This window comes from Lutra lutra, chromosome X (genome assembly GCF_902655055.1).
Source record: "Lutra lutra chromosome X, mLutLut1.2, whole genome shotgun sequence".
In the NCBI taxonomy this organism is placed as follows: Eukaryota; Metazoa; Chordata; class Mammalia; order Carnivora; family Mustelidae; genus Lutra; species Lutra lutra.
Window position 1 is genome coordinate 53,408,361 of NC_062296.1, and position 22,916 is coordinate 53,431,276.

At 40.2% G+C, this 22,916-nt stretch overlaps 1 protein-coding gene across 7 annotated transcripts in view; it reads left to right on the plus strand.

The window, feature by feature from the left end:
* PHF8 (PHD finger protein 8) overlaps positions 1-22,916 on the plus strand; it is a 91,227-nt gene that overhangs the window by 12,809 nt on the left and 55,502 nt on the right. For all 7 annotated transcript variants that reach the window (XM_047715471.1, XM_047715469.1, XM_047715468.1 and 4 more), the window contains exons 3-8: positions 10,169-10,254; positions 10,622-10,730; positions 15,319-15,479; positions 16,101-16,242; positions 17,639-17,825; positions 20,082-20,244. In XM_047715471.1, the coding sequence (XP_047571427.1) occupies positions 10,169-10,254; positions 10,622-10,730; positions 15,319-15,479; positions 16,101-16,242; positions 17,639-17,825; positions 20,082-20,244 (848 nt within the window). The remainder of the gene's footprint in view (positions 1-10,168; positions 10,255-10,621; positions 10,731-15,318; positions 15,480-16,100; positions 16,243-17,638; positions 17,826-20,081; positions 20,245-22,916) is intronic.

Genomic DNA, 22,916 nt, shown 5'->3' on the forward strand with positions numbered 1-22,916 from the left:
TATCCTGGATATTTTGGGTATTATGAGATTCTGGGTATTATTATATCTTCTGTTTTTGCAGGCCTCTTTAGACACTGCACTTTAGTGGCAGGTGAAGGGGGTGCGACTTAGGTACTGACAGGTGGGAGTAGAAGTCTAGGTCTCTTGGTCTCTGTTGACACCCGCTACTTCAGGTCCTGCTGCCCCTAGTCAGGTTGCCTTCTTCTCTCCATCTAAGTTCACACATCCAGTAAGTGGCAGAGGTGGTTTGAACCTAGGCAGTTTGGCTCCCAACTCTGTATTTTTAACCTCTGTGCTGTAGTGCCTCTGAATACTTTATAGAATGCCCTGATTGATTGTGGAGATTAAATGTGATTTTATATATATATGTATATATATATAAAATTCATAGCTCAGTTTTCTCCTCAGTTTCCTCTATGCAGGGTTCAAATTCACTCATTTTCCCCTCATCCCCCTAGCCTGCTCTTTTACTTTTTACCACTTACGAAACTTTTGGCACCACTTGTCCATCTTCCCCTCTAGAATGTCCACTCCATGAGGGAGGTGTCTGTTCTCAATCAATATTTATTGAATTTGTGCATTCACTCCTTTAACAAATACTGACTGACTGTCTACCATGTACCAGGCTTTCTGGTGCACAGTGGGGATAAGTCATCTTAGTCTTGAGACCTGGTGCTGTGATAATTGGCCTCTTCACTAAGGAAGCAAATTAGCATTTAGGACACTTGGTCCCAGGTGATAATTATTGAGACAGTGCAGCCAGAAGTCTCATTTTCATCCATCTTTCTTCCTGATGTGAGGAATTATCTAGCCCAATGAATGTTTGTTGAATTGAGTTGAAGAATAAATAAAACAAGACTGGGAGATGAGTAAGGTAAAGATTTCTGGTGAACAAGATCCGTGCTGTCTGCCAAATGTAGTGGGGGCAGATAGCAAGTAAATGAGCAGTTGCAAGTCCATGTGGTGAGTGCTGAAGTAAGGATAGTGTGTGTGGCATGCCATGATGGCAGGGAAGGGGAAGAGCAGGAATGTTCTCGGCACAGAGAGCCATGTGTGATGAGACCCAGACCAAAAGAAGCATGGCAGCTGACTTTTTAGAGTAGAACTGACTTCGTGGGCATGTGACCAGTCACACAGAGCCTCATATTTGTTAGGGGACCCCATGCTTGAGGTTTAATGTTCTATGGTTATTGTCTTGAAATTCTTAATAACTTGACCTTTGAATTTGTGTTTTGTATGTGAAATCCAGTTAGACAGTGCAGTGTGTCCTAGGGACTTCGAGCTTTCACTCACATGTGATCTTCCCTCCTACTGCCTCTCCACTCCCTAAACAGGTTCTCGATTGGCTGCCTGGGGCACCAGGTCTGAATGCAAGTGCAAGAGAGTCAGGGTTAGGTTCATACATCCTGTGCCCTGAGTCACAGGAGTTGGCCTGTACTTCCCCTTGAGTATTCTCATGCTAAGGGAGCATGACAATAAATAACAAAAAGCTCTATGACAAGTTGAGAGAGAGAGACCCAGAAGAAAGGAAGCTTTTTTCTTTTTTTTTTTTTTCCTGGTTTTCGTTTGTACCAGGCCTCACAAATTATGTAGCTGACACTGTGTGTCAGAGGCCAGAGGTCAGGGTAGAGAGGCAAGGCCTTTTAGACTGTGGTAAGTTTAAACTTTACCTTAAAAAATTGGGAAGCATGTGAGGGGTTTTGAGCAAGGGTTTTTATTTTACTTTATTTTATTTTTATTAACATATAATGCATTATTTGCTTCAGGAGTACAGGTCTGTGAATGATCAGTCTTACACAATTCATAGCACTCACCATAACACATACCCTCCCCAATGTCCATCACCCAGCCATCCTATCCCTCCCTCTCCCCGCAGCAACCCTCAGTTTGTTTTGTGAGATTAAGAGTCTCTTATGGTTTGTCTCCCTCCCTGGTCCCGTCTTGTTTCATTTTTTTTCCCTTCCTTACACCCAACGACCCCCCGTCCTGCCTCTCAAATTCCTCATATCAGAGAGATCATATGATAATTATCTTACTCTGATTGACTTATTTCGCTCTGCATAATACCCTCTAGTTCCATCCATGTCATTGCAAACAGCAAGATTTCATTTCTTTTGATGGCTGCATAGTATTCCATTGTGTATATATGCCACATCTTCTTTATCCACTCATCTGTTGATGGACATCTAGGTTCTTTCCATAGTTTGGCTATTGTGGATATTGCTGAGCAAGGGGTTTTTAAAAAAATTTTTTTAAGATTATTTATTTATTTATTTGACAGACTGATCACAAGTAGGCAGAGAGAGGGGAGGAAGCAGGCTCCCTGCTGAGCAGATAACCCGAAGTGGGGCTCTATCCCAGGATCCTGGGGTCATGACCTGAGCCAAAGACAGAGGCTTTAAACCACTGAGCCACCCAGGCGCCCCTGAGCAAGGGTTTTTTAAACAATCACTTTGGCTATAGTGGGAAGAGCCTGTTGGGTGAGGACAGAGTAGAGGCCAGGAGGCCAGTTAGGAAGACAGCAGTAATCCCAGTTAGAGATAATAGGGGCCTGGATTAGAGCAAGGGGAGGAAGGGTGACAATAGGGCTAATCACAAGATAGAAGGATAGGACGTGATGATAACTTGAATGGTAGTAGCAACACATACAGAACACTTAACTGTGCACTAGGTACTGTTGTAAACATCTTGTATGGATTAACTCATTTATTTTTGATAACCTTATGAGGTATATACAGTTTTTATCCCCACTTTTAGGGATGAGGAAACTGAGGCACAGAGAGGTAACATGCCCAAGATCCCACAGCTAATAAGCGACAGGGACATCCGGGATATACACTCAGGCAGTTTGAGGTTATGGTGGCAACTGCCAAGAGAGGGAGCTGGTTTAGAGTGCGGGCAGAAGGAGAGTTTGAATTTTGACATGTGAAATTTGAAATAGGTAAGGAGGCTATCCTGTAGAAGTACCAGGAGGCATTTTGAGGGAAGGGTCTGAAACTCAACAGAAGGATCTGGCTTCCTGTTTTATGGGTGTAGAGGGCACATGGAGTCCTGGCAGTAAGATCAACAATGGGAAGTGAGGGGAGAAGAATGCCTAGGCAAGAAGGCTGCAGAAACATCAACCTTTAAGGAGTGGGTAGAAGAAAGAGTGCAGTGGGAAACAGAAGCAGCAGCCAAAGACATAACTAAGATCACATCACATCCCTGCTTATAGTTGTTCCATGGATTCACCTGGTTTTTCACTCAGGAAAAGCCAGTGTCCTTTATGATGTCCTACAAGACCCTACTGCATGAACCCATTACTTTTCTGACCTATCACGGTCCCCCACGCCCACTCTATTTATTCCAGAACACTGTTCTCCTCTCCATTGCTTTAATAATCTAGGCACACTCCTGCCACAGAGCTTTTGTCCTTGGTATTCTCTCTAATTGTGATGTTCTTCCCTCATATCCATATGGCTTGCTCCTTTACTTCCCTCAGGTCTTTAATCAAAGGTCATTTTCTAGGGTGCCTGGGTGGCTCAGTGGGGTAAGCATCTGCTTTCAACTCAGGTCATGATCCTGGGGTCCTGGGATCTAGCCCCACATTGGACTTCTTGGTTGGTGGGGAGCCTGTTTCTTTCTCCCTCTACCTGCCGCTCCCCATGCTTGTGCATTCACTCTCTCTCTGTCAGATAAATAAATAAAATCTTTTTAAAAAGTCATTTTGTCAGTGGGTTGCTACATAAATTTTAGTATCTACCGGCTTTCTTATGTAAATTTCAGCACTGTTGCCATCCTCCGCCCCCAATGTGTGTGTGTGTGTGTGTGTGTGTGTGTGCACGTGTGCCTGTGTTTGTGTCTCTGTCTGTGTGTAGTTATATACACGTGCATATATATATTCCTCTTCCTGCTGGATTCTTCTGCTTGGCTCTTCTTACTATGATACAATGTATTTACTGATTACATTGATTTATTTTGTTTCTTGTTTCTCTGTAGAATGTGAGCTCCATGAAGGCAGGGATTTTTGTATGCTTTGTTCTGTCTTTGTCTCCCCTGCACTTGGACTAGGGCGTGGCAGATGCTCATGAGCTGTTAACTGAAGAACTGGACATCAGACAGAGGGGTTGTTCTGGAAGTCAAAGGTAGAGAGCTTGTCAAGTGGAGAGAGCACAGGGTCAGCACTGTGTGATAATCCCACTAAGAGATCAAGTGAGATAAAGGAGATACGTGCTTATTGCTTGTATCACTAAGAAGGTCAGAATATTGATGAGCTCTGTTTTAAAGAAGGTGGGGACTAAAATCAGACCATAGCAGTAGGTGAGAAAGTATACATAGCAACTCTGGAACATTCCTCTTACAGGTTTTTGGCTCTGGTTAAACGTCTCTGGACAATACTAGGTGGCAAGAAGTCGGTGGACTTTTCACTGTATACAGTTTTGTACCTTTTGAGTTTTGTACCATGTGTAAGTGACAACTATCCAAATAAGTCATTATGAACCTGCACAGGTTTAAACAAAGAAGATATTTGGTTGTGAAGTGTCAGAGGGGCAGACAGGAGGGAGTGCCTTCTCTTTTTCATCTGTAAAGATCCAGGTGGGCTTGTTTAAATGCTATTGTGAAGGAGAAGGAAGAAAGGAAGGCAGGAGAGGTTGAAGATACCGAAGAAAGGGTTGATTGATTGAGAAGATAAGACAACTATCATATGATCTCCCTGATATGAGGGATAGGAGATGCAACATGGGGGGTTAAGGGGGTAGGAGAAGAGTAAATGAAACAAGATGGAATTGGGAGGGAGACAAACCATAAGTGACTCTTAATCTCACAAAACAAACTGAGGGTTGATGGGGGGGGGGGGGGTGGGGGGGGAGGGGGTGGGATTATGGACACTGGGGAGGGTATGTGCTATGGTGAGTGCTGTGAAGTGTGTAAACCTGGTGATTCACAGACCTGTACCCTGGGGATGAAATATATGTTTATAAAAATAAAATTAAAAAAAAAAAGATGTAACCAGGTGGAAAAGCTGACTTTAGAAAGGAGGAAGGATAGTCCTTTCTTTGTAGCAGGTGGGAAGGATGGGTGCAGAAGGAGGTGGTTTCAGTGTGGGAAGTTGAGGTGGATCTCCTCCTATTACTTCATTTTTGTCTAAGAAACAGGCAGTGTCATTTTCTGAGAGAGAAGAGGGAGGTAGTGGAATCAAGGATTTGAAATAGCCACTGTGGATAACGGGAGAGATACCGAAGCAGGCAAGTACAGGAGCATTGTGAGGAAGCATGACCCAACAGACTATATTTTAGAGGAGTTTAAAGTTCACAGTCAAATTGAGAGGAAGGTACAGAGATTTTCCATATTCCTATTGCCCGCACATTCATAGCCTCTCCACTCTCAACATTCCTCACCAGAGTGGTGCATTTACTATCAACAGACCTACAGTGACACATGATTATCACTCAAACTCATCGTTTGCATCAGAGTCTACTCTTGGCAGCATAAATTCTGAGTTTGGACAAATGTATAATGACATGCACCTACCATTATAGCATTTTCATATCATACAGAATAGTTTCAGTGCCCTAAAAAAAGTTCTCTGTGCTCTGCCTATTCATGTTTCTCTCCCCTCCTAACCTCTGGCAATCACTGACATTTTTACTGTCCCGTGGTTTTGCTTTTCCAGAATATCCATTAGTTGGAATCATAAAATGTGTAGACTCTTCAGATTGGCTTCTTTCTCTTAGTAATATGCATTTGAGTTTCCTCCATGTCTTTTCATGGCTTGATAACTCATTTATTTTTAGTGCTGAATAAATATTTCATTGTTTGGGTATACCACAGTTTATCCATTTACCTACATCTTAGTTGCTTCCAAATTTTGGCAATTATGAATAAAGCTGCTATAAATATCCATGTGTAGGTTTTTTTGTGGACATAGTTTTTAGTTCCTCTGAGTAAATGCCAGGGAGTGTGATTGATGGATTGTATGTTAAGAGTATGTTCAGTTTCATAAGAAACTGCCAAATTGTCTTCCAAAATGGCTGTACCACTTTTGCATTCCTACCAGCAGCAAATGAGAGTTCCTTTTACTCTGCCTCCTCATCAGCATTTGGTGTCGTCAGTGTTTTGAATTTGGCTATTCTGATAATGTATAATGATATCTCACTGTTGTTTTAATTTGCATTTTTCTAATGACATATGATATGGAGCACCTTTTCATCTGCTTATTTTCCCATCTGCATATCTTCTTTGGTGAGGTTTCTAGAGATCTTTTTGTGCATTTTTAATCGGGTTTGTTTTATTGATTTTAAGAGTCTTTGTATATTTTGAATAACATCCTTTATCAGATAAGTCTCATGAACTATTTACTCCCAGTGTTTGGCTTGTCTTTACCTTCCTCCTTGTCAGTATCTTTCAAGATCAGGTTTTAATTTTAATGAAGTCCTATTTTATCAATTCCTTCTTTTATGGATGATGGCTTCGGTGGTTACATCTAAATGTCAGTATTGCCATACCCAAGCTCATCTAGATATTTAGCCAGTGTTATCCTCTAGGAAGCGGCTATAGTTTTGCATTTACATTTAGATTTTGTGATCCATTTTCATTTCATTTTTGTGTGTACAAAGTCTGTGTCTAGATTCATTTGTGTGTGGATGTCCAGTTGTCTAATACCATTGTTTGAAAGACCAATCTTGTTGTCCCATTTGCTCTTTTGTCAAGTTTAGTTGACTATTATTTCTGTGGATCTACTTCTGGGATGTCTATTCTGTTCTGTTGATCTGTTTTTCTGTTTTTCATATCTTTCATCAGTACCACACTGTCTTGATTACTATAGCTTTACTTTCTTTTCAAATCTTTTTTGTTTTTTTAAAAAATTATTTTTATTAACATATAATGTGTTATTTGCCCCAGGGGTACAGGTCTGTGAATCATCAGGCTTACACATTTCACAGCACTCACCAAAGCACATATTCTCCCTAGTGTCCATAACCCAGCCACCCTTTTTTGTTTTTTAAAGATTTTATTTATTTGAGGGAGACAGAAAGAGTGTGTGCATGAGCAGAGGAAGGGGCAGAAGGAGAGGGAGAAGCAGACTCCCCACTGAGTAGGGACCCCAGCGTGGGGCTTGATCCCAGGACCCTGGGATCATGACCTGAGCTGAAGGCAGCTGCTTAACTGGCTGAGCCATCTAGGTGCCCCTGATTACAGTAGTTTTACAGTAAGTCTTAGAAGTTAGGTAGTGTCAGTCTTCCAACTTTGTTGTTTTCATTCAATATTGTGTTGGCTATTCTGTGACTCAGATATTTTGGATAGTGTGAATTTTTTGTGGCATCTATCCAGTGGGTAATTTTTCTCCAGCCATGTCCAATGGTCCAGTGTTACATGGTTGGATTGAGTCAGGGTTGGGATTTGCATGTGGGGGTGATGGAAAGGCAGCGGAGCAAAGGAGGATATCTGTACGACAATGGCTGAAGTGAGGAATGCTAGAATCTGAGGTAGACTGGGGAAGAAGGGTGAAGTTAAGAATAGGTGAAAAGTAGGATCAAGGGATTTTTGAGGGCAAAGAACAGGTATAATGAATGAGAGCTGGATGATTACATTTGTGGTCACATTGTGTGATATATGAATTTCATATTCCAGATGTGGAGCAATTGCAAGTTTTGACAAGTGATGACCATGAGAATGGATAGCTGAAAGGGGAGTTGGCAGAGTAGCCTCTGAAGATGAGAAGGTCAAAGAGCTAAGGAGCCAGGATGTTGGGCCTCTGCATCAATACTGACATCTTGTGGGATGTTGGCAGGACATGGGTCGGAAAGAAATCTGCGAGCTGATTCTATAATGAGTATAAGGGTTATGTTGGGGAGTTGAGTAGCTGGCAGTGAAGAGGAGTGGGAAGAGGCATGGCTAGATGATATGAAGCTCAAAGGAGTAAGAGATCTTACACAGGAGTAGAGGAGAGATGATCTCAAAGTCTCACTAGAAAGTGAGGGGAATGTCTACCCCCAGTGCAGCCCCGAGTTATAAGGGTCTGGTAGAAGGCATAGCTTCTGCCTGACACGTCTCTAGCACAGTACTTCTTAGACTTTCTGTGGCTAAGAACCAGGTTGGTTGGTTGGTTTAACTTTCCAATCCATAATGGACCTGTCATTTGGCAAAATCAAAAATGAAGTACTAGAAAAATAGTTGAACAAAAAAAGCTATCCAAAATACAAGTCCCAATTTTTTTTTATTGTTAGATTCAACAGTAGACATAAAATTACTCAGCCAAATTGCCATACAAGTTTTTTGAATGCTTGCTCTGACTTTTTGTACTTACCACAGAGCTGTGGGGAAACAGCTGTCGACCAAACTGTGGTCTGTAGTCTGTGGATCAAGCTGACTGGCATTCGTGTAGGGAAATGGCTTTCTTCTAGGAGATACTGCTGTCAGTTAAGCCAGGAAGGTGAAGAAGGGGTTTGTTGAAGGGGATGTGATTAGAGAGGTCTGCTTACCAAGGAATGGGGTTGCTGGGGGTACAAGAGAAAAGTTAGGAATGTCAATGACCAGGTGGACGTTTCATGGGATGAAAGTTCAGGAAGGAGGAACGAGTAGAGCAGTTCCTTCTTGAGCAGTGTCCCGGCTAATGGGTGTGAGACTGAAAACAAGTCCGAGGAAGTGAGTTAATGCTACAAGGTCTGGGGAATATATTTAAAGAAAGTTTAGGCAGGTGAAGGGTAACATGTGCTTCTCTGTGCTCACTGTGCTAAGTACTATATATACATTCCCTGAGCCCTTAAAAAAAACAACTCTACCTAGTTGATGGTGATATCCCCAATTTATATTGATATGCAGCAGGTTTTATGGGCATAGGATTAGCAGTTGGAATGGTGGTGGGGTCCTGATCCCAGGAAGTCAGTTTGTGAACATGATCTTGGACAAAACAGTTACAGAGTTCTGCCCTTTTTTTATGCTGACCAAGTAATTCAGGAGTTTGATCTTAGCCAGAAATTATTAGGAGGGCTGCTGGTGACTTCTTTGGTGAAGAAGGGTTTAATTTTGTAAGATTTCCACCTCACATACATGCAAACTTAAATTTTCAAAATGAAATAAATCTTTTTTAGATGTTACAGTATGAAATTAGTATACATATTCATTGTAGAGAATTAGAAAATACAAATAAGGAGGAAAAAAAAAAACGATTACCTGTGGTCCTTCGCTCAGAAGCACTGTTGATTACAAAATACTCTTTTCATTTAGTCAAGTAAAATAGCTTAATAAAGTTTAAATTTTTTTTAAATCTGGCTTTCTTTTTTTTTCTTTTTCCTTTTTTTTTAAAGATTTTTATTTGTTTATATGACAGACAGAGATCACAAGTAGGCAGAGAAGCAGGCAGAGAGAGAGGAAGGAAGCAGGCTCCGTGCTGAGCAGAGAGGCCCGATGTGGGGCTCGATCCCAGAACCCTGGGATCATGACCTGAGCCGAAGGCAGAGGCTTTAACCCACTGAGCCACCCAGGCACCCCTAAGTTTAAATTTTTGACTACATGTTGAAGTAAGAATATTTTAGGTGTATTGGTTAAAATAAATATTACTGAAATTAATTTCACCTGTTCTTTTACCTTTTTAATGCAGCTATTTATGTTTGTATTGGACGTTATATTGGTATTGGACAACATGTCCTAGAGTCTCTTCTAGCTTTGATCATTCTGAGTCTTTTTTAAAAAAATATTTATTTATTTTAGAGAGAGAGAGAGTGTGTGAGAGGGGGGAGGGGCAAATGGAGAGGGAGAGAACCTAAAGCAGACTCCCTCCTGAGCACAGAGCCCGATGCAGGGCTCATCTCAGGCCCCAGAGATCATGACCTGAGCTGAAATCAGGAGTCGGATGCTTAATTGACTGAGCCACCTAGGTAGCCCTTGACCATTTTGAGTCTTAATGAAGCTTTGCTGTCTATATTTTTAGCTCTGTCATAATTGTTTTAGACCAGTGTGGTTCAGTATAACTTTTTGTATTGATGAATATGTTTGATAATCTGCCCAATATGGTAACTTTTAGCCACATGTGGCTACTGAGCTTTTGAAATGAAGCTAGTATGATCATGTTGTTCCTCCCTGTTTTGAATTAATTTAAATGTAAAGAGCATGTGTACTGACAGCACAGTTCTATACCTTATGAGAAATAAAATTTCCTTATAAACCTTGACTGATTTTTCTCTTCTAGTTGTGTTGGTGTCGAAGAGGAAAAGGCTGCTGACATTGACCTCTACCACTGCCCCAACTGTGAAGTCTTACATGGGCCCTCCATTAGTAAGTAGATCTTGGGGTTTCCAAGAGAAGATGGTCCAGAGGTGAGACAAAGCAAAAGAAGCTTGGAAGGGAGATTGCCTTTGCCTGAATACTTGGGAAATAGCAAAAGCCTGTGTAGGCCCTTCAGGCTAATAGCTGCCCCACTGAGAGGGCAGAAGTGCAGAGCTTTATCTCCCTAGGGACTTCCTCAGAGAAAGCACCAGCTTCACCAGGAGCTTTCCCTGAGTTTGTGAGGGCCTCCTTGACTCCCAAGTGTTCCAAGAAGTTGTTAGGTTGGAAGAAAAGCAGGATCTGCTATATCCTTTGCTCCTGGAACCATAGCGCATGGCCATTCTGACTCACAGTCTCATGTCTTTTTCTGGCTTAGTGAAAAAACGCCGTGTATCTTCCAAAGGGCATGATACACACAAGGGGAAGCCAGTGAAGACTGGAAGCCCTACGTTCATTCGAGAGCTCCGGAGTAGGACCTTTGACAGGTGAGGGTTGGTGAATGCCAGGGCTCTGGGAGGCTAGGATCCATCTCTTCCCAACTTTCCCACTGGCTGTCCTGTTAGGTGCCTCCCTCATTTGGGAATGTCTTTAGGGTTCTCTGTGTTCCCTTTGGGGATGGATCTTCTGTTTTAGTCATTTTAAAAAAGATTTTATTTATTTATTTGAGAGAGATAGGAGAGAGCACAAACAGGGGGACCGGCAGAGGGAGAGGGAGAAGCTGACTCCCTGCTGAGCAGGCAACCTGACATGGGGCTCCATCCCAGGACTCTGGGATCATGACCTGAGCCAAAGGCAGAGCTTAACCAACTGAGCCACCCAGGCACCCCTGTTTTAGTCATTTTCTAAGAAACATTATTAGAGTTTCACTTAACATGCAGAGTATGTTAACATCTGCTTGTAAAAACCTTTGGTAGATTGGGAATCAGTTTTTACCTGTCAGGAGAGGATATTTACATGCACCCAAGGAATGCTTCAACTAGGAGTCTAAAAATCAGAAAGTTTAATTCTCTCATTGTAGAGAAAAGGAAACTTTTTAAAAATTAAAAAAAATGTTTGAGTGGTCATACATTTCTTTTAAATCAAAAAAATATTTTTCCCCTTTTAATCTGTTTTTTTTTTAAATTTTAAAAAATTTTTATTTCAAAATTAAACTCTGTGCCCAACATGAAGATCGAACTCATGACCCAGAGATCAAGAGTGTCATGTTCTACTGACTGAGCCAGCCAGGTGGCTTTTTTTTCCCTTTAAAAAATATTAAAATGGGCTTATTAAAAATAAATTACTTGAATAAAAGTAATGAGTTAGAAAAAGTAATGAATAAAGCACTGTCTTTTGCTTGGTTTTTAATTTGCACAACCATTTTCAGCTTTCCTGTAATTGGAAATGTTATTTAGGATTATGTGTTCCTTCAACTTAATATTCTTTGATTTGTTTGTTCAGAGGCAGTGAGTCTCCTTTCTCCTCCCTTAGATCTCTTCTCCAGTCAGCCACTGTTTTGTGCATTCATTAAGAAATAGTTTTTTTTATATAAATGTGTGTGTCTGTGTGTGTGTGGTGTGTCCTGCTTTTCTGAAAAAGCATTAATACACTCTGTATTCTGCATCTTGCTTTTTTTAAAACCAAAATTACATAGTCTTGGAGATTATCCATAATAGCATATGCAGAATGTTTTTCGTTCTTTTTCATGAACATTTAGTATTCTGTTAATATGGTTATATAATTTATTTAACCAATCCCATACTGAACATTTAAATTGATTCTAGTATTTGCTGTTAGAAAAAAGTGTTGCAGTGTATGCAGTGAATGTCTTTGTACTTAAGGTACTTAAGTTTTTGTATATGTGGATGAGTATAGTGGTGGATTTACTACCTAAAAATGAAATTGCTAGACCAAAGAATATTGCTAGACCAAAGAACTATGTGCCTTAAAAATGTTATAAATGGGGGCGCCTGGGTGGCTCAGTGGGTTAAGCCTCTGCCTTCGGCTCAGGTCATGATATCAGGGTCTTGGGATCAAGCCCCGCATTGGGCTTCTCTGCTCATCAGAGATCCTGCCCCCCTCTCTCCGCCAGCCTCTCTGCCTACTTGTGATCTCTCTCTGTCAAATAAATAAATAAAATCTTAAATAAATGTTTATAAATGTTGCTAAATTGTTTCCAAAGTGATGATACCATATATATTTTTTATTAACCTATAATGTATTATTTGCTTCAGGAGTACAGTCTGTGAATCATTAGGCTTACACATTTCACAGCACTCCCCTAGCATATACCCTCCCCAATGTCCCTAACCCAGCCACCCTATCTCTACTCCCCCACCCCCCAGCAACCCTCAGTTTGTTTCATGAGATTTAGAGTCTCTTATGGTTTATCTCCCTCCTGATCCCATCTTGTTTCATTTTTCCCTTCCCTACCCCCTAAAACCCCCCGCCCTGCCTCTCAAATTCCTTATATCAGAGAGATCATATGATAATTGTCTTTCTCGGATTGACTTATTTTTCTCAGCATACTACCCTCTAGTTCCATCCATGTCATTGCAAATGGCAAGATTTCGTTTGTTTTGATGGTTGCATAGTATTCCACTATATATGCATACACACACACACACACACACCACATCTTCTTTATCCATTCATCTGTTGATGGACATCTAGGTTCTTTCCATAGTCTGGCTATTGTGGACATTGCTGCTATAAACATTCAAGTGCACAGAAGGTACATATATTTTTTGCTTTTATAAGTCATCTTTATTTCTTTTTCTGGTTACTGCCAGCTTATGTCATTTGACAATTTTTCTATTGGGTCACTGCCCATTTTTACTGATTTATAATAGCTTTTCTTGCACAAAATTTTATTTAAGCATGTATTTATTGTTGAAGTATAATTAACATAGAGTCTTTTATTAGTTTTTCAACTATACAGTATAAATGATCAATTCTATGCATTACTCAATGATCATCATGATCCACATGAGTGAAATCCTATGGTATTTGTCTTACTTTGGCTTGTTTCACTTAGTATTATGTCCTCTAGAACCATCCATGTTGCAGATGACAAGATCTCATTTTTTTATGGTTGAGTAGTATTCTATTGTATGTGTATATGTACAGCCACATCTTTATCCGTTCATCTATGAATGGACATTTAGGTTGCTTCTCTGTATTAGCTATTGTAAATAATACTAGAGTAAACAATGAGATTATTAGACCCTAGACCTGTCAGAATGGCTAGAATAAAAAAGATAAGAAATAGCAAGTGTTGGAGAGGATGTGCAGAAAAAGGAACCCTTATGCACTGGTACAGCCACTGTGGTACAGCCACTGTGGAAAATTAAAGATAGAATGTCCTATAATCCAGTAATTCTGCTACTGAGTATTTACCCAAAGAAGAGAAAAACACCAAAGATACATGCACCCCTAAGTTTCCTTGTAGGAAATTTTAATTTTTATGTAGTTAAATTTATTTATTGCTATTTTTAATTACTACTGGGCCTTGTCTCTCCCATGTTTTTCTACTACTCTGTGACTTCACGTTTTTCAGTTTAATCTTAGATCCATTTAGAATTATGTAAAGAGTGAGATACGCATTGAGCTTAATATTTTTCCAGATGTTTGTTCCAATGCAGCTTGGCCAAATAGTCTATCTCCAACATGATTTCTAGTTTTCTAGTTAACTAAGTATATGTGTTGAGAAGGTGCTTGTAAAAATTGTTTTTTTTTTAATCAGTCTTGTCTTTTTCATCTTTTTAAATTTTAATTCTAATATAGTTAACATACAGTGTTATATTAGTTTCAGGTATACAATATAGAGTGATTCAACAATTCTATACATGACTCAGTGCTCATCATGATAAGTGTAGTCTTAATTCTTACCACCTATTTCACCTATCCCCCCACCCACTTCCCTTCTGGTAACCATCAGTTTGTTCTTGTATTTTGGTTTGTCTCTTTACTTTTCCTTTGTTTTGTTTCTTAAATTCTACCATATGAGTGAAATCATATGGTATTTGTCTTCTCTGACTGATTTATTTTGCTTACCAGTATACTTTGTAGCTCCATCCATGTCATTGGAAATGGTGAGATTTCATTCCTTTTTATGGCTGAATAGTACACATTGTGTGTGTGTGTTTGTGTGTATGTGCATATGTACACCACATCTTCTTTATTCACTCATCTATTATTAACTATTGAACACTTGGGCTGTTTCCATTATTTGGCTATTATAAATATTACTGCAATAAATATAGGGCTGCATATATCCTTTCGAATTAGTGTTTTCGTATTCTTTGGGTAAATACCCAGTAGTGTGATTATTGGATCTTATGACAGTTCTATTTTATTTTTGAGACATCTCCATACTGTTTTCCACAGTGGCTGTCCCAGTTTGCATTCGTACCAACAGTGCATGAGAGTTCCTGTTTGTCCACATTATCGCCAACACTTGTTTCTTGTTTTTGATTTTAGCCTTTCTGATAGGTGTAAGGTGATTGCTCACTGTAGTTTGGATTTGCATTTCCCTGGTGATGAATGATGTTGAACATCTTTTCATGTGTCTGTTGGCCATCTCTGTGTCTTCTTTGAAGAAGTGTCTGTTCATGTCTTCTGACCATTTTTTAATTGGATCACTTGTGTTTTTTTGTGTTGAGTTGTGTAAGTTCTTTATATGTTTTGGATACTAACCCTTTATTGGATATGTCATCCAAAAATCAGTCTTTTCTCTTTATTTGCCAGTCTTTAAATGGGTGATGCTGCTCTGGGTTAGAGTGAATTAGCTAAATTTGCAGATACATCTTTACTTTCTGGACAGGCTGTTGGCTGATTTCTTTTTTGGCAGTCAGAGAAGAGTACCCTATTGACAATATATCCTAAGTTTAGCTCCTCACCTCTGCCAATGACCAGGCTTCTTGCCTAGGATAGGTCATTTCTTCCCTGGCAAATGAGGTGTATGACATTAGCTTCTACCCCACATTAAGGTCCACTAAGGAAGGCCCCACCCCTTGGGTGAATAGCAGCATCAAGTGAGGCCTTCTGTGGCAGAGCCTCTGGGGCTCAGGCTTTCTCTCATGTGGCCCACAGCTCAGATGAAGTGATTCTGAAGCCCACTGGAAGTCAGCTGACCGTGGAATTCCTGGAAGAGAATAGCTTCAGTGTGCCCATCCTAGTCTTGAAGAAGGATGGATTGGGGATGACACTGCCCTCTCCATCATTCACTGTGAGGGATGTGGAACACTATGTTGGTAAGCACCATGGATCCTCTTAACTGTGACATTGTTTATTCTCATCAAGTCCCATGACCCTTCCCCTCCAGTCTACTTTTACATTTCTTTTCTAGCCATCTTGGGAATCTGAGGCAAAGGGATTTACCCAGAGTCATTCTTTGGCAAAGCTAGAACCAATATCCTGCTTTTCTTTTCCTTTTCCTCCTTGTAGGCCACAAACACCTAGGCTGAGCCCCATTTTTTTTTTTTAACCTGGAATTCCAGGGATCATGGTGGTCTCTTTTTCTGTTGAGATGAGAAAGCCTTTGACTTTTGCCCTCATGTGCCAGTTGTCTCCTGGGCATGACTTTTTGGGGATAGCAAGAGAAGTGAGGAAATAGGGCCCAGGCACATGGATTGTACTGTGAGTGATGCTGTATGTCAGGCTGTTCTGTTGCTGTAGCAGACCTGGACCCAGCATGTAGATCTAAGGAGAGTATGAGGCATTCCTACCCCTACCTCTAAAACATGCACACACAAATGCAGTGTGTCTGAGGTCAGAAGTTTTGCGTGTCAGTCCATTGTAGGGACAGGTGAGGAGGGAAGGAAGGCTTCCCTGGTCCAAGGCCACTTGGTACAGAACCCATCTCTTTATTCCAGGTTCTGACAAAGAGATTGATGTGATTGATGTGACCCGCCAGGCCGACTGCAAGATGAAGCTCGGTGATTTTGTGAAATATTATTACAGTGGAAAGAGGGAGAAAGTCCTCAATGTCATTAGTTTGGAATTCTCTGATACCAGGTAGGAAGGGCAGGGGTAAGTAAAAAACAAAGTCCTTGGAACTTGTGATATACTGAGTATAAGTTCCTTTCCCTTCCTCTTGGTAGTTTCTTCCTTTGGGATGATGCTGGTTTATACTTTCTAGGGTAGATGATCACATTATAACAACTAAATGTGTTTCTCTTCTACAGTTTCTAGCGTTAGAGTATGCAGTAGCTATTTTAATTAATTTTTGTCTCCTTCAAGAGATAGGGCAGCTTTCTTAGACCTTGTTTTTGGTATTTAGATTGTGGCATGGTCACTGTTTAACTCTCAGGTTAGGTCCTCTGTCCCTGGAAATAGATTTACTGAATTAACCCCAAGTAGTTTTTCTAAGGATAAGGTTTCTTAGATTTAAAAGAAAAACAAAAGCTAATAACCTTTAAATGATTCTATGTGGACTCATGCACTCAGTAGATATATGTAGTCTTCTCTGCTCAGAACTGTGGGAGTTCCCAAAGTATTATATAACATATCCATTTGTACTTAGAAAGCTTACTGTCTGATTACTTTTTTAACTTTGAATTTTGACATAATTACAGATTTACAGGAAGTTGCAAAAAAATACACAGGGAGGTCCTGTGTATTCTTCAGCCAGTTTCTATCAATGGCAGCATCTTACATAACTGTAGTACAATATTAAAACCCTTGCTGTTGGTTTTAACATACAAATTTAACAACCTGAGGATTTAAAAAAAAACTATGGTTGTTTATACCTCACTTCATCTTGAAAGACTATTTGAAGTAGCTTATAGAGATACAGAGGGAAAAAATGGACAAAATTGGAACAAAAGGAAAATAAAGGGGAAATAGGATGCATCTGGAGGGTAATCTGCACACAAAATGTGTGTATGAGTGTCTGGATAGTTGGTAGAGAAGGACTGTAGAATGTTCAGTAAATTTCCTGAAGGTCAGGACAAGGAAGGAAGTGCAGTATTATAAGGTTTGTGGTTTTTACATAAGACAAAAACAACCAGGTATTTGGGAGAGGTACTTCTTTACCTGAAACTGAGCCTTTGAGAAGTTTCTCTAATGGTTCCTTATAAAGACCCTATGGGATGGGGACAGTACAAAAACTGTTATTGACTAAGTACCAAGTGAGTGGGTCTAGGTTGGGAGAGTCATGAGCATTTAGTGGAGGAAATGATCTCCTTTAACTGGGGGATGCTGTGGAGCTAGAACTTAGGACTTCTGGAGCTGAGTGGAATGAGGATGCTGACCAGACTTACAGGAATAAGTGAGCTAGGTGCCCTTAGGGATTCTGCGGAAAGAACTTTTTGTCTTACTTGACTCTCACTGGGATGGGGAACATTTTATTTAGGCTTTAACCTTTAATTCCCAATCAGCTGACATCTGCTTTCCACCCCTTCCTTGCTAGGCTTTCTAACCTTGTGGAGACTCCCAAGATTGTTCGGAAGCTCTCGTGGGTGGAGAACTTGTGGCCAGAGGAGTGTATATTTGAGAGGCCCAATGTGCAAAAATATTGCCTCATGAGTGTGCGGGATAGCTATACAGACTTTCACATTGACTTTGGTGGCACCTCGGTCTGGTACCATGTGCTCAAGGTAGGAATGAATGTGACTTCTAGAGGCAGCCTGGCCTTGAACCTCCCTCTTGTTTCAGGTGGTAGCACAAAACAGGCTAAGGTCTACCCACCTCCCAGATTGTTTGGTGACATCTCCATATAACTGCTCTCTTGGGGTTGGGCATTTAGTGGATATGCCATATAAGCTGTGTCTAGAGTTTGATGCTTAACATTTTTTTAATAACCTAAGGTTTTCTCTGATTGTTAATCTTAATTGAACCAATCCATACTCCTATGACTGTGTATGGAAATGTCCATATTTACTGTAGAAATTCTTGGTACCATGAGAAACTTCCCCTCCCCCTTACCATCTTTATTGAGGTATAATTTATACACCATAAAATTAGTCTATTCCAGGTGTATAGTTTGATGAGTTTTGACAGTCATATATAGTCACATAACTGCCATTACCATCAGATAGGGCATATATAACAAGTCTTTATTTTTTTAAAGATTTATTTATTTATTTGACAGAGAGAGATCACAGGTAGGCAGAGACACAGGCAGAGAGAGAGAGGAGGAAGTAGGCTCCCCGCTGAGCAGAGAGCCTGATACAGGGCTTGATCCCAGGACCCTGAGATCATGACCTGAGCCGAAGGCAGAGGCTTTAACCCACTGGGCCACCCAGGCGCCCCTATAACAAGTCTTTTTTAATGTCAATGTTCCTATGGGTAGTTTCCTATTTAGTGGTTGTAAAATTTTTGTAATTAGCATATGGATTGTTAGTGACTATGAAGGACTTTTGAGGTCTGGAAAACAAATTTCTTAAGTAATTTTGATTCTTTTCCACCATCATGCTATTTAATTTTCTTATCAGAAATGCCAAGGAAAGAGCCAAAAACTTGGATGTGGCTATTGTCCAAATGATTGTGAATCCTAAACTAGTTGTTTCCACTGGCTTAGCATGAAATTGGAGAATGTAGGTTACTGTTACTTAAATGTTAGGTTTAACTTTTTTCTTTTATTTATTTGAGAGAGAGAGTGAGCACAAGTGGGAGGGGCAGAGGAAGAGGGAGAGAGAATCTCAAGCAGACTTCTGTGCTGAGCATGGAGCCCGATGTGGGGCTTGGTCTCATGACCATGAAGGTCATTACCTGAGCCAAAACCAGGAGTCGGATGCTTAACTGTGCCACCCAGGTGCCCCTAACTCTTTTATTTTAAAATAATTTTTATAGAAATATATATATATTTTACATATAAAATAGTTTTTATAGAAAAATTGCAGAATGGTAGGAAGAATTTCTGTGTGCCCTTCACTTAGATTTCCTAATGTTACCATTTCATTATATTCTTCCTCTGAAGTAAACGTAATAAATAATAAATTAGTTCCCTCTATATATTTTTTTCTGAAACATTTGAGAATAGTTACAGACATGGTGTCTCTTTATCTTGTAATCAGTGTGTATTTCTTGAAAATAAGAGCATTCTCTTTTATAAAACACAGTATAGTTACCAAAATCAGGAAGTTAATGTTGATATATAATACTATTATCTAATCTACTGATCTGATTCAAATTTTTCCAATTTTACAGTAGATAATTTCTAGTGTTGTTGCTTTTCTACATTGAAATTTATTATCATGAAATACCAGTTAAACTAATCAAGTGTCAGTTGGGGATGTTTTTGTACTAGTGGGCTTTTGTTTCTTTTCTGCCAAATAATCTATCTGGTGATTGTCCAGGCAGAACATAATTAGGAAATAAAATGTTTTTCCAACAGATAATCGCCTAACATATAATCTTCTAGAAGTCCTTGGGCAATTACTGAACTTTTAAACATTTATTAGCTTTGATTGCAGGTGTGAGAAGGAACACTCTTTGTAAATGGCATTTAAAGGCAAATTCAATTTTCTTTTCATCAGTAATGTGGCCTTAAATTCTCTTAGGGCTAGTAGTATTGATCTTCTCATCTATAGAGGCCATTTCTCATTTGGCCTGGTTGTATCTAAAATAGGAGCTTTTGGTGTACATTTGTCCTAAGCCGAACAATTTTGTTTGAGATGCCCTTTCCAAGTCGTTTTGTCAATCTTATAGAAGCTTAAAAATACAAAGTGCAAAAGGACCTTTTAAAGTTTTTCAAATCCACGTGAAAATGATTCTTGGATGGGGTTGGAAAAGAATTCTGTCATATTACATGGTCTTGGAGCATGAGAGAGAGAATATCCTTTCGGAGATCCTCTGGAATATTTTTCTGGAAAATCTGATATTTTTGGCACTTCAACCTCTTTTTGTTTCAGGGTGAGAAGATCTTCTACCTGATCCGCCCAACAAATGCCAACCTGACTCTCTTTGAGTGCTGGAGCAGCTCCTCTAACCAGAACGAGATGTTCTTTGGGGACCAGGTGGACAAGTGCTATAAGTGTTCTGTGAAGCAAGGACAGACACTTTTCATTCCTACAGGTCTTCCCTGGGCCCCTCTGGGAGGGTTTCAGAAGGGTGGGAAATGAAAGGGAGGTTGTGGCACCAGAGTCAGCCCCTTTCCATGATGTATTGATCTGATTATGTGGGATATTCCTCTCATATCAACTGGTAACTCAGACTGGACCACAGGAAAATTCACATGATGGCCAGTGGGCAGCATGGTCACTTCATGAAGCTGCAAATGGAAGGTCTAAGAAGAGGTTGATGGACTCCCTTGCACTGGACTGATGTCAGCTTGGTGGACAGAGAGAGAATAGGTCTTTCTGCCCCATGACTCTAGGGATAGTGACTGGAGGCTGGCATTGCAGTCTATAAATCAGAATGACGTGGGTGGGGTGGGGAGAAGCCCAAACAATGTATGCCTAGGCTTCACCCCTTGAATTATGAATTTGTAGGTCTGGGGTGGGATCTGAGTTTTAGTTTTGAAAAATGCCCCCAGTTGTCTCAATTTGGGGAAGTTGACATTCTTACTGTGTTGAGTCTTCCATGAACCCAGTATGTCTTTCCATTTATTTAGATTTTCCTTGATTTCTTAATTTTCATTCTTTGCTTTCAGAATTAATGTTTAATTTTCTCAAAACTTTGGTAGAATTCTCTAGTGCAGTCACATGGATCTGGAGATTTTTTTTTTAGGAAGTTTTTATTAACATTCAATTTCCTTAAACTTCAGCAGGCTATTCGAATTATCTGTTTCATACTGGGTGAGCTATGATAGTTGTGTTTTCAAGGAATTGGTCCATATTATCTAAGTTGTCAAAATTTATGAATGTATACAGTTGTTCATAATATTTCCTTACTATCTTTTTGATGTCTTCCAAGTCTTTAGTGATATCCTCTGCTTCATTCCTGATACTAGTTATTTGTGCCTTCTTTTACTCTGTGTCAGTCTTGATGGAGGTTTGCCAATTTTTCAAACTCTTTAAAGAGCCACTCTGTTTCATCAATTTTTTTCTGTTGTCCTTTTTATTCAGTTTCATTGATTCTGTTTTTATCCTTGTTTTTTCCTTCCTTCTGCTTGCTGGGGTATATTTTGCTCCTTTCTCCAGTCTTGAGACAGGAACTTAGATTACTGATTTCAGATTTCCCTCTTTTCTAGTGTAAGCAGTTAGTGCTATATATTTCCTCCTCAGCACTGATTGAACTGTGTCCATATTTTGATATGTTGTGTTACATTTCATTTAGCTAAATGTATTTTTAGAAAAATTGGGATGTAATTCACACACCATAAAACTTAACCATGTTATGAGCACCTTTAAGCATTGGACTCTTGATTTTGGCTCAGGTCATGATCTCAGGGTCATGAGATCAAGCCCTGAGTTGGGCTCTGTGCTTAGCAGGGAGTCTGCTTAAGATTCTCTCTCCCCTTTCCCTCTGCCCCTTCCTGTTACCTTTGCCTGTGTGCTCTCTCTCTCTCTCAAATTAATCTTTAGGGGTGCCTGGGTGGTTTAGTTGAGCATCTTCCTTTAGCTCAGATTGTGATCCCAGGGTTTTGGGATCAAATCCCACATCAGACTTCTTGCTCAGCAGGAAGCCTACTTCTCCCTCTGCCTGATGCTCCCTCTGCTTTTGCTCTCTCTCTTTCTCTCTCTGACAGATAAATAAACACAATCTTTTTAAAAAATAAATCTTGGGGCGCCTGGATGGCTCGGTTGTTAAGGGTATGCCTTTGGCTCAGGTCCTGATCCCAGGCTCCTGGGATTGAGCCCTGCATCGGGCTCCCTGCTCCATGGGAAACCTGCTTCTCCCTCTCCCACTCCCCCTGCTTGTGTTCCCTCTCTTGCTGTGTCTCTCTCTGTCAAATAAATAATAATATCTTTTAATAAATAAATAAATAAATCTTAAAAAAAAACTTACCACTGGGGCGCCTGGGTGGCTCAGTCAGTTAAGTGTCTGCTCAGTCATGACCCCAGGGTCCCTGGGATTGAGCCCCGCATCAGGCTCCCTACTCAGCGGGGAGCCTGCTTCTCTGAACTCTCTCTGTGTGCTCCCATTGCTTGTGCTCTCTCTCTCTCTCTCTCAAATAAATAAATAAAATCTTAAAAAAAGAAAATAACTTACCATGTTAAAGGGTACAGTTCAGTTTTGTTTTTTTAGAGAGGGAGAGTGAGAGAGGAAGGGGTTGCAGAGAGAGAATCTGAAGCAGGCCTGGCACAGAGTGTAGAGCCCTACACAGGGCTCGATCTCACAACCCTGAGATCATGACTGAGCCGAAATCAGAGTCAGACACCTAACCAACTGAGACACCTGGGTGCCTCATTGCCATTCAGTTTTTTTTTTTTAAGATTTTATTTATTTATTTGAGAGAGAGACAGTGAGAGAGCATGAGCGAGAAGGTCAGAGAGAGAAGCCATTCAGTTTTTTAAACAAGGTTGTGTAACCATCACCACTGTCTAATACCAGAAAATTTTCATCACTTCAAAAAGAAATCCTGTGCCCATTAGCAGTTACCCCTCATTCCTTCCACTCCTTCTCCCACCCCTGTCAACCACTTCTGTCCATTCTTTGTATATGGATTTGCCTGTTCTGCGTATTTGTCATTCAATATGTGGTCCTTTGTGCCTGGCTTTTTCACTCAACAAAATACTTTTTTAGCAAAATATTTTCAAGATTCATCCATATTAAAAAAAAAAAAGATTCATCCATGTGTTAGC